This window comes from Geotrypetes seraphini, chromosome 8, assembly GCF_902459505.1.
Source record: "Geotrypetes seraphini chromosome 8, aGeoSer1.1, whole genome shotgun sequence".
Classification (NCBI taxonomy): domain Eukaryota; kingdom Metazoa; phylum Chordata; class Amphibia; order Gymnophiona; family Dermophiidae; genus Geotrypetes; species Geotrypetes seraphini.
Window position 1 is genome coordinate 91,476,153 of NC_047091.1, and position 13,502 is coordinate 91,489,654.

General features: G+C 44.6%; 1 protein-coding gene across 1 annotated transcript in view; it reads right to left on the reverse strand.

Annotated features, from left to right (window-relative positions):
• Positions 1 to 13,502, reverse strand: part of RFX2 (regulatory factor X2) — a 447,486-nt gene that overhangs the window by 410,360 nt on the left and 23,624 nt on the right. The window contains exon 2 of the mRNA XM_033955018.1: positions 425 to 537. Within this exon, the coding sequence (XP_033810909.1) occupies positions 425 to 529 (105 nt within the window). The 5' untranslated portion in view covers positions 530 to 537. The remainder of the gene's footprint in view (positions 1 to 424; positions 538 to 13,502) is intronic.

Genomic DNA, 13,502 nt, shown 5'->3' on the forward strand with positions numbered 1-13,502 from the left:
AGCTAACACAAGCTGTGGCAGGGGCCTCTGCCAGGCTCTGATTTCGTAGCCTGGAATGTCAAGTGCATGCTACATAGGAGACCATGGATGCAGTTTTAATCCCTATGGCTAGAAACTCAAACTGCCTCCTGAGAACCATATTCATTCTGTGATCCTGCGGATTCTTTAAAACTATGTGCAAAAATTCCGAGAACAAGCAAAAAAAACAAAACAAAAAAAAAACACTGCAAAAAAAAAAGAAATAAATAGAGCAGATCAGATCACCTTCATGCTTGCCTGCAGAAGGAAGAACTGAAGGAGCAGCAGAGACTATGGAGGAAGAGTTGAAAAGCTGTGACTGGCATCTTTTGCATTATGTTCAGAACACAGATGGTTAACTTTATGGTGGAGCACACCATTCCTATTGCACTGGAATATATTTTACCTGTTGGGAAGCTGAAACTGGTTGCACTACAGGAGCTGGAGCAGAAGCAGAAGTACGCAGCGCAACTGAAGTTGCTGACTCCGACCCTCCTTCTGAAGTTTGCATACTCAGTCCTAGAGAAACAAAAACCAGACCAAAATGATATACTAATTTTCTCTGATTTAAAAAAAATATAGCTTCACAAAATTAATAATAATAATAATAACTTTATTCTTCTATACTGCCACAATCTTGCGACTTCTAGGCGGTTTACAATCAAGAGTGCTGGACATTCAGCGAAATACAATAAGTAGATATTCAGAGGAAATACAGAGATCAGAGACCTCAGGAGGCAATAGTATAGAAATACAATTTGCTGAGCGAAAATGTAATATGTACATTTTAGCAGGTTTAGTAGTTCAATCTGGAATCAACAATGTGAGATGGTCTCTTCATGTACACTTCTAAACAGTAAAGTATCTCAAATAGATGATCCTAAAGTAAAATTAAAAAGTACAAATTTCCTTTCCTTGAATTCTACCACACCTGTCTACCTTGAATCCTGACACACCTGCCTAAATGATCAGGTTGTGTCACTTTCTGATCCGCAGATGCATGTAGAAATCCAAGTCAAACCAGTGGCATCACCAGTATAAGGGCTGGTATAGATCGGTGACCACCATTCCTTCTAAGCTGAGGAGTCCTCCAAATATAATGCTGCCAGTGGAACTTCAATATTTAATTTTCAATTGTTAACGTGATAGTGAAAACTACCAACACCCCTCCCCCCACACTGGTAGGTGGAGGTCTCCTGCTCAGCTTAGAGGGAACAGTGCTGCTGAATCTCAGAATACCGTATTTCCACATATATAGGATATATACATGGGTTTTACTGCTTGTTTTAGTTTTTTTATGGGTGGCTCATCGGTAGCATAGGTACTAGGTAGCATAGTCTTTTTATTGAGTCAGCCAAGCACATTAGGTTTGGTTTGAATGTGATACTATTTCTCTCTCTCTGTTTATCACATCTTTCCCAAGGCAATTTTTGTCCGTAAATCGGGATGTTTTTATGCTTCAATGCAAGGTTTCTTCTATTGTTCCGTCATCTTTTACATTGTCTAAACCCCTTTTTTTGTTGGGGTATCTTTTTTTTTTTTAATTTGGCTACCTTTTTTGTATGGTTTTCATAGTTCATTTTTGTTTTTTATGTGAGGTTCGTCGGCAGTACAGTTTCTTTCACAGAGCCAGCCAATCATATCAAGTTTGGTTTATATGTGATATTGTTTTCCTTTTTTCATTCATTATATCCTCCTCAGGGCAAGTTTTGTCCGTGACGTGGTATGTTTTGCTTTACTACCTGTTTTCTTTTATTGCTTCCTTGTTATCTTTCACATTGTCTATTCTTTTTTTGTTTTGTTGATTTTTCTTTTGTAAGTTCAGCATGGTGTTCCCCTCACGATGTTGGTGATAGTTTTTCTGTTTTTCACTTTACTGTTTTTATCAGATTGCTGCTTAAAGTATGATTTACTTGCCCTACTTTTATTATTATTTTGGGTTCCATATATTTTTTTTTTCTTTTTTCTTCATTTATACTTTTTTGGTCTCTCTTGCATTTTCCTTTAGGTATTATTTTTGGTTAGTCCTATTAAGTTTTCATTTACTGGTTCCTTCTGTATGTGGGAATATCGTTTAATTTTAATTCATCTGGTGCGTACTCAAATTGATATTATGTGCTTTGCAGTTTTTTTGTTTAAATGCAATGTTTTTCTTGTTAAAATGTATTGTTTGATGTTTTTATTACTTAGCCTTGTACTAACAAAGGACTTGTCAACTGTGGATTACAACATCATAGGTTTGTTTTTATTTATTTATTTTTTTTTTTTTTTTGTTTACCTGATTATTTATATTCATGATTCTCTGTCCTATCAGCATTGGTTCTGTTCTTTACTTATTCATTTTTCTGGCTCTTTGGTATCTCCTATCTGTTTTACTAAATGTTATTATCTTTTTTCCATATTTAATGATTTAATGCTTTTATCATGCTTTATTATGTCTTTATGTTAGTGACCCCTGATGCAGGCGTTTTGATTTGCCGAAACAGTGCTGTGTCGGGTCAGCAGTTATATATGTCCTTTTATTGGAATAAACAAGACTTTTTTACATCAGTGATCCTACGTGGAGTGTTCTTTGTTCGTTCCCACTGTTTCTTGTGTGCTTTTATACCCGTGGGTTTTTGTCCTGTTGGACTTTTTTTGTTTATCAGGGTCAACTGATAGTTCATATTACCAAGAAGCACTGTCCTATATTAAAAGAATGCTTTTTACTTAATGCTCCCATACCGGGTTATTGCTCCTCAGAAAACTCCCTGGCTTTGTTTGTACAGTTGCTCGCTTGGCCTTGGCTAAACACTGGCGATCTCAGGCTGTGCCTGAGCGACGATATCTAATTTGTCACATTGAATGTGTAAATTAACAGCACTGCGGCATCAGAAGTTGGTTCCCTACCATAAGATCTGGGATGGCTATGTGACTTGGAGGGCATATTTTGCTCTGTCCTAGCTGTAACACTGTGTGCTATTGCACTGTGGGAGGGGGTTGGCGCAAGTATTTTGTATTTTGCTTCTACATTTTTCTATCTTTATTGTATGAGAGGGGGAGGTATGGGGGATAGAGGGTTGGTTGGGGTAGATTGATGGGAAAGTGATGCTGATTTTGTTGTCTGATCTTATAATTGTATTATGAAAAATTTTCAATAAACACAATGTTGAAAGAAAAAAAAAATACAGGAGAAAAATAATTTAATACAATCTCAGCATAATGTCTATAATTTTCTACACTAACTTTTATTCCCAATTGTATACATAATGCTTCTTAAAAATATAACCCAGCCAGCGGTTTCACAAGTATTAAAGCATAATTCATTCAAGTTAAATGGAAGCTTTAATAAAGTCTTAAGAAAATACCAGCCATCTTCTGAGCAGCTAATCATAATTTAGAGTAAATTTAAAAAAATCAGCTGACCATAGTCTCTGTCATGAACAAAATCAAGATTCAAACACTTAATCAGAGAAAAGCAGATGCAGATGTTCAATTAAAAACACAGTCTTGGCTCTGTTTGCACTGACCCACATTGTTTGCTTAGTAACAACAGTTGCTAAGGGTGACAGTCCACTCCCGTTTCCAAGAGCTGGTTGCTCAGCAACCAACAGAATACTTCCCAAACTAAACAATGCCATCCCCCAGCCAATTCCCCCTCTCTTATATTAACCAGATCTGAAACAAAATATATAATCTGTGTTTCTAGAAGCCCTGAGAGGACCATTTCTGCTCTACTATAACTATAATGGGTTGATTCTATCTATTTAGCAAGCACAAGCAACTACAGTATTCTCATTTTACAAATCAACAAGTGATTTCAAGAGGATTTAAATATTTTTCTTCCTCTTCTTCTAGCCGCTGTGATGCATATACTGTATGTAGTTTAACATTAAGCACATCTACTAGGAAATTAAATTGACACCATTTGTGCAGTTCATGGTATTTGGTAACTGTCATTCAATTAAAAGGATTAGCATAAATATGCAGTTATTAATGAGTGCTACTATCTATATAATAAAACGCTAAGCGTGCATGCACACTCTTATCCTGTGCTGCCCTGATCCCTGAACTGTCGCGCTGTGCCGGCATGAGTGCGCATGCGCGCTTACTACGTCATCACAGGCGGCAGAGGGAGCGAACGCGGAGTCCTGCCGTCGCCTTCCCGAGCCTCAACCGGAGCCACTGGTGATCATCACAGCTGTAACTCCCCCCTCCCGCCCTCTCTCTGTCTGCCAAAAAGGAGCCCGCGAGGTGGTCGTTGGGAAGTGGGCAAGTGCTGACAATGGTCACGTGCACCAAATTGGCGCTCGGGGGCAGGAAGATGGGAAACGGGCCTTAACGGGCTTTCGCCAGCATGCCAGTTCAGGCGGCCAACCAGCCCCAGCTCATCCGCTGCAGCCAGAAGGGCGAGTATTACCAGGGCTGCCTGAGAGCGGGCGCCAGCGAGGTGTGCCAGATTCTGGCCAGTGAGCTACGAGCCAGCGGGGCTGGGCGCGAACTGCAGGCATACAGTGTGCTGGGAGCCCAGGCAGCAGCTGCAACTCGGGGGAGGGTGAATCCATTTATCTCTACTTAAACTTGCATGTCCCTCTCTCTCCCCCCGGGCAGCAACAGTGCAGCGCAGCGCTTTTCTTGGAATTTAAACACGGCGGGCGGATAAGCAGGTGGGAGGGAGGAGAGGGAGGAGTAGATGCCAGAAGGGGTGCATTACAGAGTGAGGGAAGCGGGGGGGAAGGGAGTAATGGAGAGAGGCAGAGAGATTTAGGGAGGGAACAGAAGGGGGAGGGAGAGATATGGACATGAGGTTCATGCTGGTGGGCCAGAAGGGGTGCTGCTGGACAGGGGAAGCAGGAAAGAGGTGCTGCTAGACAGTGGGGAAGGTAAAAGGAAGGGAGAAGGCCTACTGCTGGACAGGGGGAGCAGGGAAGTGGTGCTGCTGGATAGGGGGGGAGGTAAAATGAAGGGAGAAGGGCTGCTGCTGGACAGGGGGAGCAAGGAAGGGGTGCTGGGGAGGTAAAAGGAAGGGAGAACGGCTGCTACTGGACAGGGGGATCAGGGAAGGGGTGCTGCTGGACAGGGGAGACATAAAACGAAGGGAGAAGGGCTGCTGCTGGACAGGGGGAGCAGGGAAGGGGTGCTGTTGGACATGGGGGAGGTAAAAGAAAGGGAGAAGGGCTACTGCTGGACAGGGGAAAAAGGCAAGGGGTGGTGGTGGACAGCCTGTTCTAGCACCCGTTAATGTAACGGGCTTAAGGACTAGTGTTAGTATATGCTAACACTATTAACACACATTAGTAACTAGGGGCTAGATTCACTAACCTGAGATCTGTGTCCGATTGCATGCAGGCCGACAAATTCACTAAGGGCCTGCATGCAAATTGGGGCGATCGTTGGCATGCCCCCAACCAACTGCACAGATTGCTAGATCCCTGACAGTAGTGACAGGAGAAGCAGCCTCCTGTCACTGCTGTCAGGGCTTCTGCTGGCTTTTTAAAAATTTTTTTTTAATCGGGCAGATATTTTGCATGTTTTACACACGCAAAATATGCCTGATTTTTAAAAAAAATTAAACCCCCTTCCCTCTCCCAAGTGCCCCGTCCCCCCTCTCTCCCTGAACCCCCCCAAAATGTGCCCCGCCGCTGCCGCAGCAGCCCTTTAAAAATTATGGCAAAAGGATTCCCACTCCATCCTGCCATCGATCCCACTCCCAACTTCCCCATCCACCCACCAACCAAGAAACAAATGGCAGGAGGGATGCCAACTCCCTCCTGCCACCCGCCAAATGCCCCCTCCCTGTTCCCGTTCCCCTCCCCACGCCACTTTAGTAAAGAAGTCCCTGATTGGCCAATCAGAGACTTCCCGAGGTTCTCACTAAGTCCCTGATTAGCTGAGGTGCCTCAGGCCACTCCCAAGGGAGAAGCCCGAGGCGCCTGAGCCAATCAGGGCCTTAGGCCCTACCCCGTGCATCACATGATGCACCAGGGCGAGGCCTAAGGCCTCAGACTTGTCGCGGGAGGCACTGGAGCAGGAGGGATTGAGTACCCCTCCTGCTCTGTTAAAGGTACGGGGGTGGGTGGCAGGAGGGAGTTGGCATCCCTCCTGCCATTTGTTTTTTGGTTGGTGGGTGAGGAGTCGGGAGGCATTGGAGCAGGAAGGACTGAGCACCCTTCCTGCTCCGTGGGGCAGAGCAGGAGAGACAGGGCTTAGAGCAGATCAGGACTGAGCAGGGTTTTTGCAAAAGCGACTGGTCCTCACAAGTCGCTTATTTTTGGATCGGCCAGCCAGTTGGCATGTAAGGAAAAAAATTAGTGAATCGCGTCCTTCCTGCTTTGCATTTCATTTCCCCTCATTTCCATGCACGGATGGGAGGAAAGGTTAGTGAATCGGGTCGGAGGGAAATCGGATCGCAAAGGGCTCGCAAACTGATTGGTACACGGTCGGTTTGCTTAGTGAATCTAGCCCTAGGTCCTACTGCATAAAATGAGATGTAGAGTAATAGCATTACTGCACACTAATGTATTGGGACATGTTAGCAACTTTTGCTGAAAATTACAAGGATATCTCCCGTTTCATCAGATCCAACACTTATGAAAACCTACTTTAAAAATGTCATGTCAGATGCCATTTGAGAGTATGTTTGACATAAAATCAATTTACTGCCTCAATGTTTCACCCTTTGATCCTCTTCTCCATAGCAACTGTGTTTGTGTGATTTTGATATATCTTTCTGTAATACAATCAAAGTAGTTTACATATTACATACAAGTACTTTCATTATTCCTTGTGGGCTCATAATCTGACTGCACACTCACACTTATCAATTACTTTGACTATTGTGGGCCTGATGCAGAAAGTTACTGCAGGTAGAAGCCCATGTTTAACAAATTATGCACTTGTTACTGGACATTAGAGCACAGCATATTAAAAAGTTATGTAAAAGAGGCTATTAATATTGTGGTATGTAGCCTATGCCTGCTAGGAGTCCCCAGAGCAGTGCACAGTTCAAGAGCAGACACTCCACAAACAGCTCCATTTAAACCCCAGAGGAATTGGATGACTTTCCTTCTCTGACCTATAGAGGGAGCGGGAGAGCAGAAGTGCAGGTTTCCCATCCCCCACACAATCCTAGGTTAGTTTCCAGGAAATCATTTTCACCTGAGGGTTTGGGGCGTGGCTGCAGACTGTTATTCCAAAGAGCTGAGCTGTTAGAAAGGCAGAGGCAGAAGGAGAAGGAGCAGCTAGAGGACAGGCAGCGGCACTCAGGGTTGAGAGCTCTGAATGGCAGCAACCATCTGGAAAGCATGGAGCTGACTGAGGCTGGAGCGGAACCGCCTCTCTGCATGCCTGAAGTTCCTCAGGACATGGAGCTGGACCCAGAGCCATATGCTGAGCTACAGAATGAGGTCCTGCCCATGGAGGTTTGCTGTAGGCAAGTACTTGAAACTGCCCAAGTGAGTAACTGAAACCTTGCTTACCCAAGCTGCTTCCAAGTTGTCTTTTTGGTAACCCTAAAGAGAACTGTGAAAGACTTGTTTTGATTTTTGGAATTTTACTGTTTCCCTGGGTGGAGGAAGGGTTGATCCAGTCCCAGGCAGTGGGGGTTTGCTCCGCGTTTTCTGTGGTGAGATTGAGGGCCTATTATTGGCAAAGTTATTACCACACGAAGCACACTGCCTGGCCAGCACGTCAGCTGCTGGGAGGGTCAGTGCCGTAGCACTGGCTCAGGCTGAAGATATCAGCACAAGAAACTGTTTTTGCTTTGAAGCTTTACAAGTTATTGGACTATTAATTGGTTGGAGAGCCAGCAACAGTTTTGGGGAAGATTTGCCTTATGTGTTTGGAACTGTATCTAATCAACATTCACCCAGAGACTGTTTAACTGCATATTTTGAGTGTTTTGGGGACTATTCTTGATAATTGAACATCCTGACAAGTTTGTGTTTTTCTTTTAAAGCTGAGTAATGTGGAAACATAGAAACATAGAAATAGACGGCAGATAAGGGCCACGGCCCATCAAGTCTGCCCACTCCAATGACCCTCCCTATCTATCTTTGCGGATAGATCCCACATGTCTGTCCCATCTGGCCTTAAAATCTGGCACGCTGCTGGCCTCAATAACCTGAAGTGGAAGACTATTCCAGCGATCAACCACCCTTTCGGTGAAGAAGAACTTCCTAGTGTCACCGTGCAGTTTCCCGCCCCTGATTTTCCACTGATGCTCCCTTGTTGCCGCGGGACCCTTGAAAAAGAAGATATCCTCTTCCACCTCGATGCGACCTGTGAGGTGTTTGAATGTCTCGATCATATCTCCCCTCTCTCTACGTTCCAAACTGAAACTAAACTCAGACAAAACAAAAATTTTTTTGCTCGAAAAGGCCAAAACCCCTTCCATTTCAGAATTAGAAATTAATGCCACCAAATACCCTATACAGTCCGATCTTAAACTCCTAGGAGCGATGATAGACAGATGCTGCACAATGCAGATCCAAATTAACAAGACTACCCAGAAAACATTTTTAACCATGAGAAATCTACGAAAAATAAGAAAATTCTTTGACATAGAGCAATATAGGCTCATAGTCCAATCAGTCCTAGGTCTAGTGGACTATTGCAACATCCTCTATCTACCATGCCCTGCATACATGATATAACAACTACAGACTGTATAAAACACAGCTCTCAGATTGATCTACTCACTAAGTAAATATGACCACATCACCACTGCCTACCTAGACTCACACTAAACTAAACTAAACTAAACTAAATCTTGGGTTTACATACCGCATCATCTCCACAAGTGGAGCTCGACACGGTTTACATGGTTTGGGAAAGAACGGAACTCCAATGGAATTATATAAGTAGTAAGAAGAGAAGTTAGGTGTAAGAGTACCAGGGAGGGAACGGGGTTACATTTTGGAGAAGAGCCAGGTCTTCAGATGCTTACGGAATAGTAGAAGGGAGCTCAAGTTGCAGAGAGGGGAAGAGAGACTATTCCAGAGCTGAGCGATTCTGAAGGGGAGGGAGGACCCAAGTTTACCAACGAGGGAGATGTCTTTTAAGGAGGGGTAGGATAATTTTAGTTTTTGCGTGGATCTAGTGGAGATTGGATTTGAAGAATTCCAGGATAGAGGAATAAGAGGAGGAAGGATGCCGTGGAGGATCTTGAAGGTTAGCTGGCTTGAGTATTTTTAATTTGAAGAATAAACCCAGTTATTTCCTGAAGATTACTTACCTGGTGTGGTGGTGTTCCCTTCTGTGAACCTTTTTTTTTTTCTTCTTTCCTTGTGCTGCCCGCAGCGGCTTACAAGAGTTTTCCCTTGCCACCGGTGTCCTAGGACCCATTGCCCTAAGGCTGCCGGTGACAATATGTAGCAATGCAAATATGTCTACTAGATGTACCGCAGTTCTGAGGCAGCATAGAAGTGTAAGGAGAGCTCTCCAACTTAGAAAAACTTCCCTGGTGTCTAGTGACACCTACCCTATGGCATACCTTCAAGAGGCAGGAGCAATGCATATTCACTCCTGCTTCTGCCACCATCTTGTATATAACAGGTAGGGTCAGGCACAACACAGTTACTTACTTATAACAGGTGTTATCCAAGAACAGTAGATATTCTCACATGTAGGTGATATCATCCACGGAGCTCAGTATGGATAGTATTAAAGTGTATTGTCACTTTAAAAATTTTTCAAAATCTCAAGACTGCCTGTACCGTGCATGCACCGGTGCCCTCCCATCCAATGTCAGCTAGCAGGACCATCAGTTCAGTAAAAAAAGCTAAGAAGTCATTAGGGGAGGTGGGAGGAATGTGAGACTATCTCTTTGCAGTCCTCAAATAACAAACAAAAAGACAGAACACCTCACCTTAGAGTACAGACAGTCAGACAAAAAAGGCAAGGAAGGTATTTTTTCAGCTGAAATTAAAGTCATTATTTGAAACGGTGGTCCCGACAAGGATCCCTGTTTCAGCATATAAGAAAATGCCTTCCTCAGGGGGCACGTGCCAGTCAAGCAGCAGCGTTGGAAACATTATCACTTTGATAATGTCTGACAGTCCTCAAATAACACCAATTATAGGTAAGTAACTGTGCTTTATCCCAGGACAAGAAGCAGTTGCGTACCAAGGGTGGGGCTGGGGGCAATATGCCCCAGGTGCAAGCACTAAGGAGGTACAGCTGACAATGGCACCACCTACACCTCTCTGCCGCTGTTGCTTTCCCAAACTAGCAGCAGTAGTACTTAAATGCAGCTACCACGGGACCTCCAGGAACCTCCCCTGTGACTGCTGGTCCACCCCTCTTTGATGTCACTTCCATCTTCTGGAGCTGAGCAGGCAGCTGTGGGAGGGTGTCTGAAGGTCCAGAGGATGGCTGCATTTAAGTTTCCTACCGCTGCTGTTGCTGGTTTGGGAAAGCAGCAGTAGCAGTGGGTATGTGAGGGGCAGGAGACTGGGTGGAATTGGGGTGGAGGGAGAGATAATGGAGCAGGATACTGTATGGAAGGGTGGTGGAGGAAGAGAGTGAAGGCAGCAGGATACTGGATGGAAGTGGGGTGGATGGAGAGCGAGAAGGGGCTGACATTGGATGTTAGTGGGAGGGGAGAGAGAGGGAAGCAGACACCAAATGGAAGTGGAGAAAATAAATTGAAAAGGAAGTAAGGAAAGAAAGAGACCAGACTACAAGGGGGGGAGGGTAGAGGAGGGAAGAGGACGAGATGCCAGAGCACATAGGGAGGGTGAAGGAGACAGAGATATCAGATCGGAGGAGATCGGAGGGAGAGAAGATGGATGAGACCAATGAGAAGGAAGAAGAGATGGAAGGGGGAGGCAGACTACTTTTGGAACATAGATTGGGGTGTAGTAGAGAGCCCTTGCTCTGTGTCAGCAGTGTTAGAAAGATTTTCAGATTGACTGGATCCTGTTTGCTCAATTGCAGGAAGAGAGGTAACCAAGTATCATAGTGTCTAGTTCCTGGTGAAGCTTGACTAGTGTTTTCCCAAGTAGAGAAACTGGAGGAAATGCATAGAGGAAATTACCTCGCCAGTCAAGAAGAAAAGCATCCATTTCCAGGCAAGTGGGAGTATGGAACATAGAGCAGAACAGAAGAGCTTGTGATTGCAAGGGGAAGCAAATAGGTCCACTGCTTCGGTCCTCCAAGTCACAAAGATCTGTCTCAAGACAGAGCTGTTGAGTGACCACTCATGCAGTTCTAGAATTCTGCTCAATTTGTCAACCAATACATTCTGTTTTCCTGCTAGGTAGATTACTTTCAGGAAAATGTTGTGAGCAATGACCCAGGACCAGATCTGGATGGCCTCTTGGCAGAGGCGATAAGATCCTGTTTTACCTTGCTTGTTTACATACAGTTGACTCCACCTAAGTGAACATTAGTTAAGCGTACGCTTTGGTTATCCGCAGCCTACCACCATGGTCCCGGTTATTTTTGGGTTTTTTTACATTAAAGTCAATGGACATGAACTCTAGATAATTGCAATTCTGATAAGCATACAATCCACTTATGTTTATTGTATAGGTCCCACCTCTATTTATTCATGTTACGTTCACTCTGGTTAAAAGCAATCATGTTCTCATGTGGATGAGCCACGTGTTTCAGATCAGCAGATTAGGCCTGGCCAGGTGTTCGAACTTTCGGAACTGCACCATGGCATCATGTGGACAAAAATCTTTGCCTTTGGCTGAATGTGTCCACCATGCTGGACAAAAGTCATTGTCTTTGGCTGAATGTGTCAATGTCTTAAAGAGACTTGACCAACAGGAGAATCAGATCTATTGCAAAACATTACAGCATTCATCCTAGCCAGATTTCTTGGCTCCTGGCAAACAGCAATCCTACCAGAAAACAGAAAAGAATTGTGAAGGCTGTAGAAGTTGAACAGGCATTGCTGCAATGGTTTGCTGAAGCTAGAAGTTGTCAACTACCAATCAGTGGGCCTCTGCTGATGGAGAAAGCAGTACAGCTATCCGAAGAACTGGGCGTAGTAGACTTCAAGCAACAAACGGATGGCTAGAGAGGTGGAAAGTTCATAATGGAATAAAATTTAAGAAGCAGCATGGCGAAAAACAAGACACGGAAGAGTTTGGTGCAGAAAGATGGGTCATGGAAGTGTTGCCATCAGTCATTGGTGGATAAGAACTATGCAACATTTTCAACGCTGATGAGACGGGCCTGTACTGGCATGCCATCCCTGATGGAACATTGGCTTTCAAACGCTGCAAAACTGTTGGCTTCAAGGTGCCAAAGGAATGATTGGCATTGCTGCTCAGTTGCAATATGGATGGTAGTGAAAATTTTGAGCCACTGATGATTGGGAAGAATCAAAATCCTCGGTGCTTCAAAAACATTAAACGCCTGCCTGTTGAATATGAAACAACAAAAACGCATGGATGACAGCGACACTATGGACTGAATGGTTACAGAAGCTTTACAATCTGATGAGAAGGTGTAGGAGGCACATTGTAATGCTGTGTGATAACTGTTCAGCACAAAGCAATGATGTAAGACTAACCAACATCAAACTCGTGTTTCTTCCGCCAAACACGACCTTTGATCCATCCGATGGACCAAGGGATAATCGCCAACTTCAAATGTCATTACAGGTCACTCGTCTTAAGATATGTGATGGCAGTGATTGATGCAAACACGGAATCCAGCCCCCGAGCTGCTGAGCTCGCGAGAACATAAGCATTGCCTCTGCCGGGTCAGACCAGGGGTCCATCGTGCCCAGCAGTCCGCTACCGCGGCGGCCCCCCAGGTCCTTGACCTTTAAGTTCCCACCACCTACATTGTTTGTGCCCTAATCCTGAAATACCCTGTATAGTAATGACGATGCATGACTCTCTTCACATGATAGGGGAGGCATGGAGTCAAGTCTCATCATCAATGATTTCAAATTGCTATCAACAGGTGAGCTTCGTTCACGCATCTGATGAGACAACTGAAGCTGACACTTCGTCCATTGAACTCCCAGTTGGACTCTCGCCCCAAGAGTTTGAGCTGTATGTCACCGTTGACAACGATGTGCCCATATCATCTGACAGAACTAATTCCGATATCTGTACAGTCATAAAGGACACTGCAGATAACCAAGAGACTGATGAGGATGGCGATACTGTTGCGTTCATCATGACTAATGAAACACCTGCAGAGATTGTTTCCTTCTTGGATGCACTGAAGTCCCTACATATGCTGCGTTGTTATCTGGAGATAAATGGATGTCATGACCAGTGCTCCCTCTAAGCGGGCGGGTGTTGTGAGCAAACTTTTTTCGCTGTGAGCTAAAAATATCGGGCGCCAGCAAGTTATGAGCCAACTCGCCCGATTCTCCTCTCGCCGCCCTGCCATCTGCCGTACGCCGTGCGCTGTGACGAGAAACTTGTGCGCTGCGATGTAATATTTTGTGCGCCAGCGCAGCTTAGCGGGAACACTGGGTCATGACTATGGACAGTTTTATGGCATCAGTAGTCAGATACACAGCCTGAATC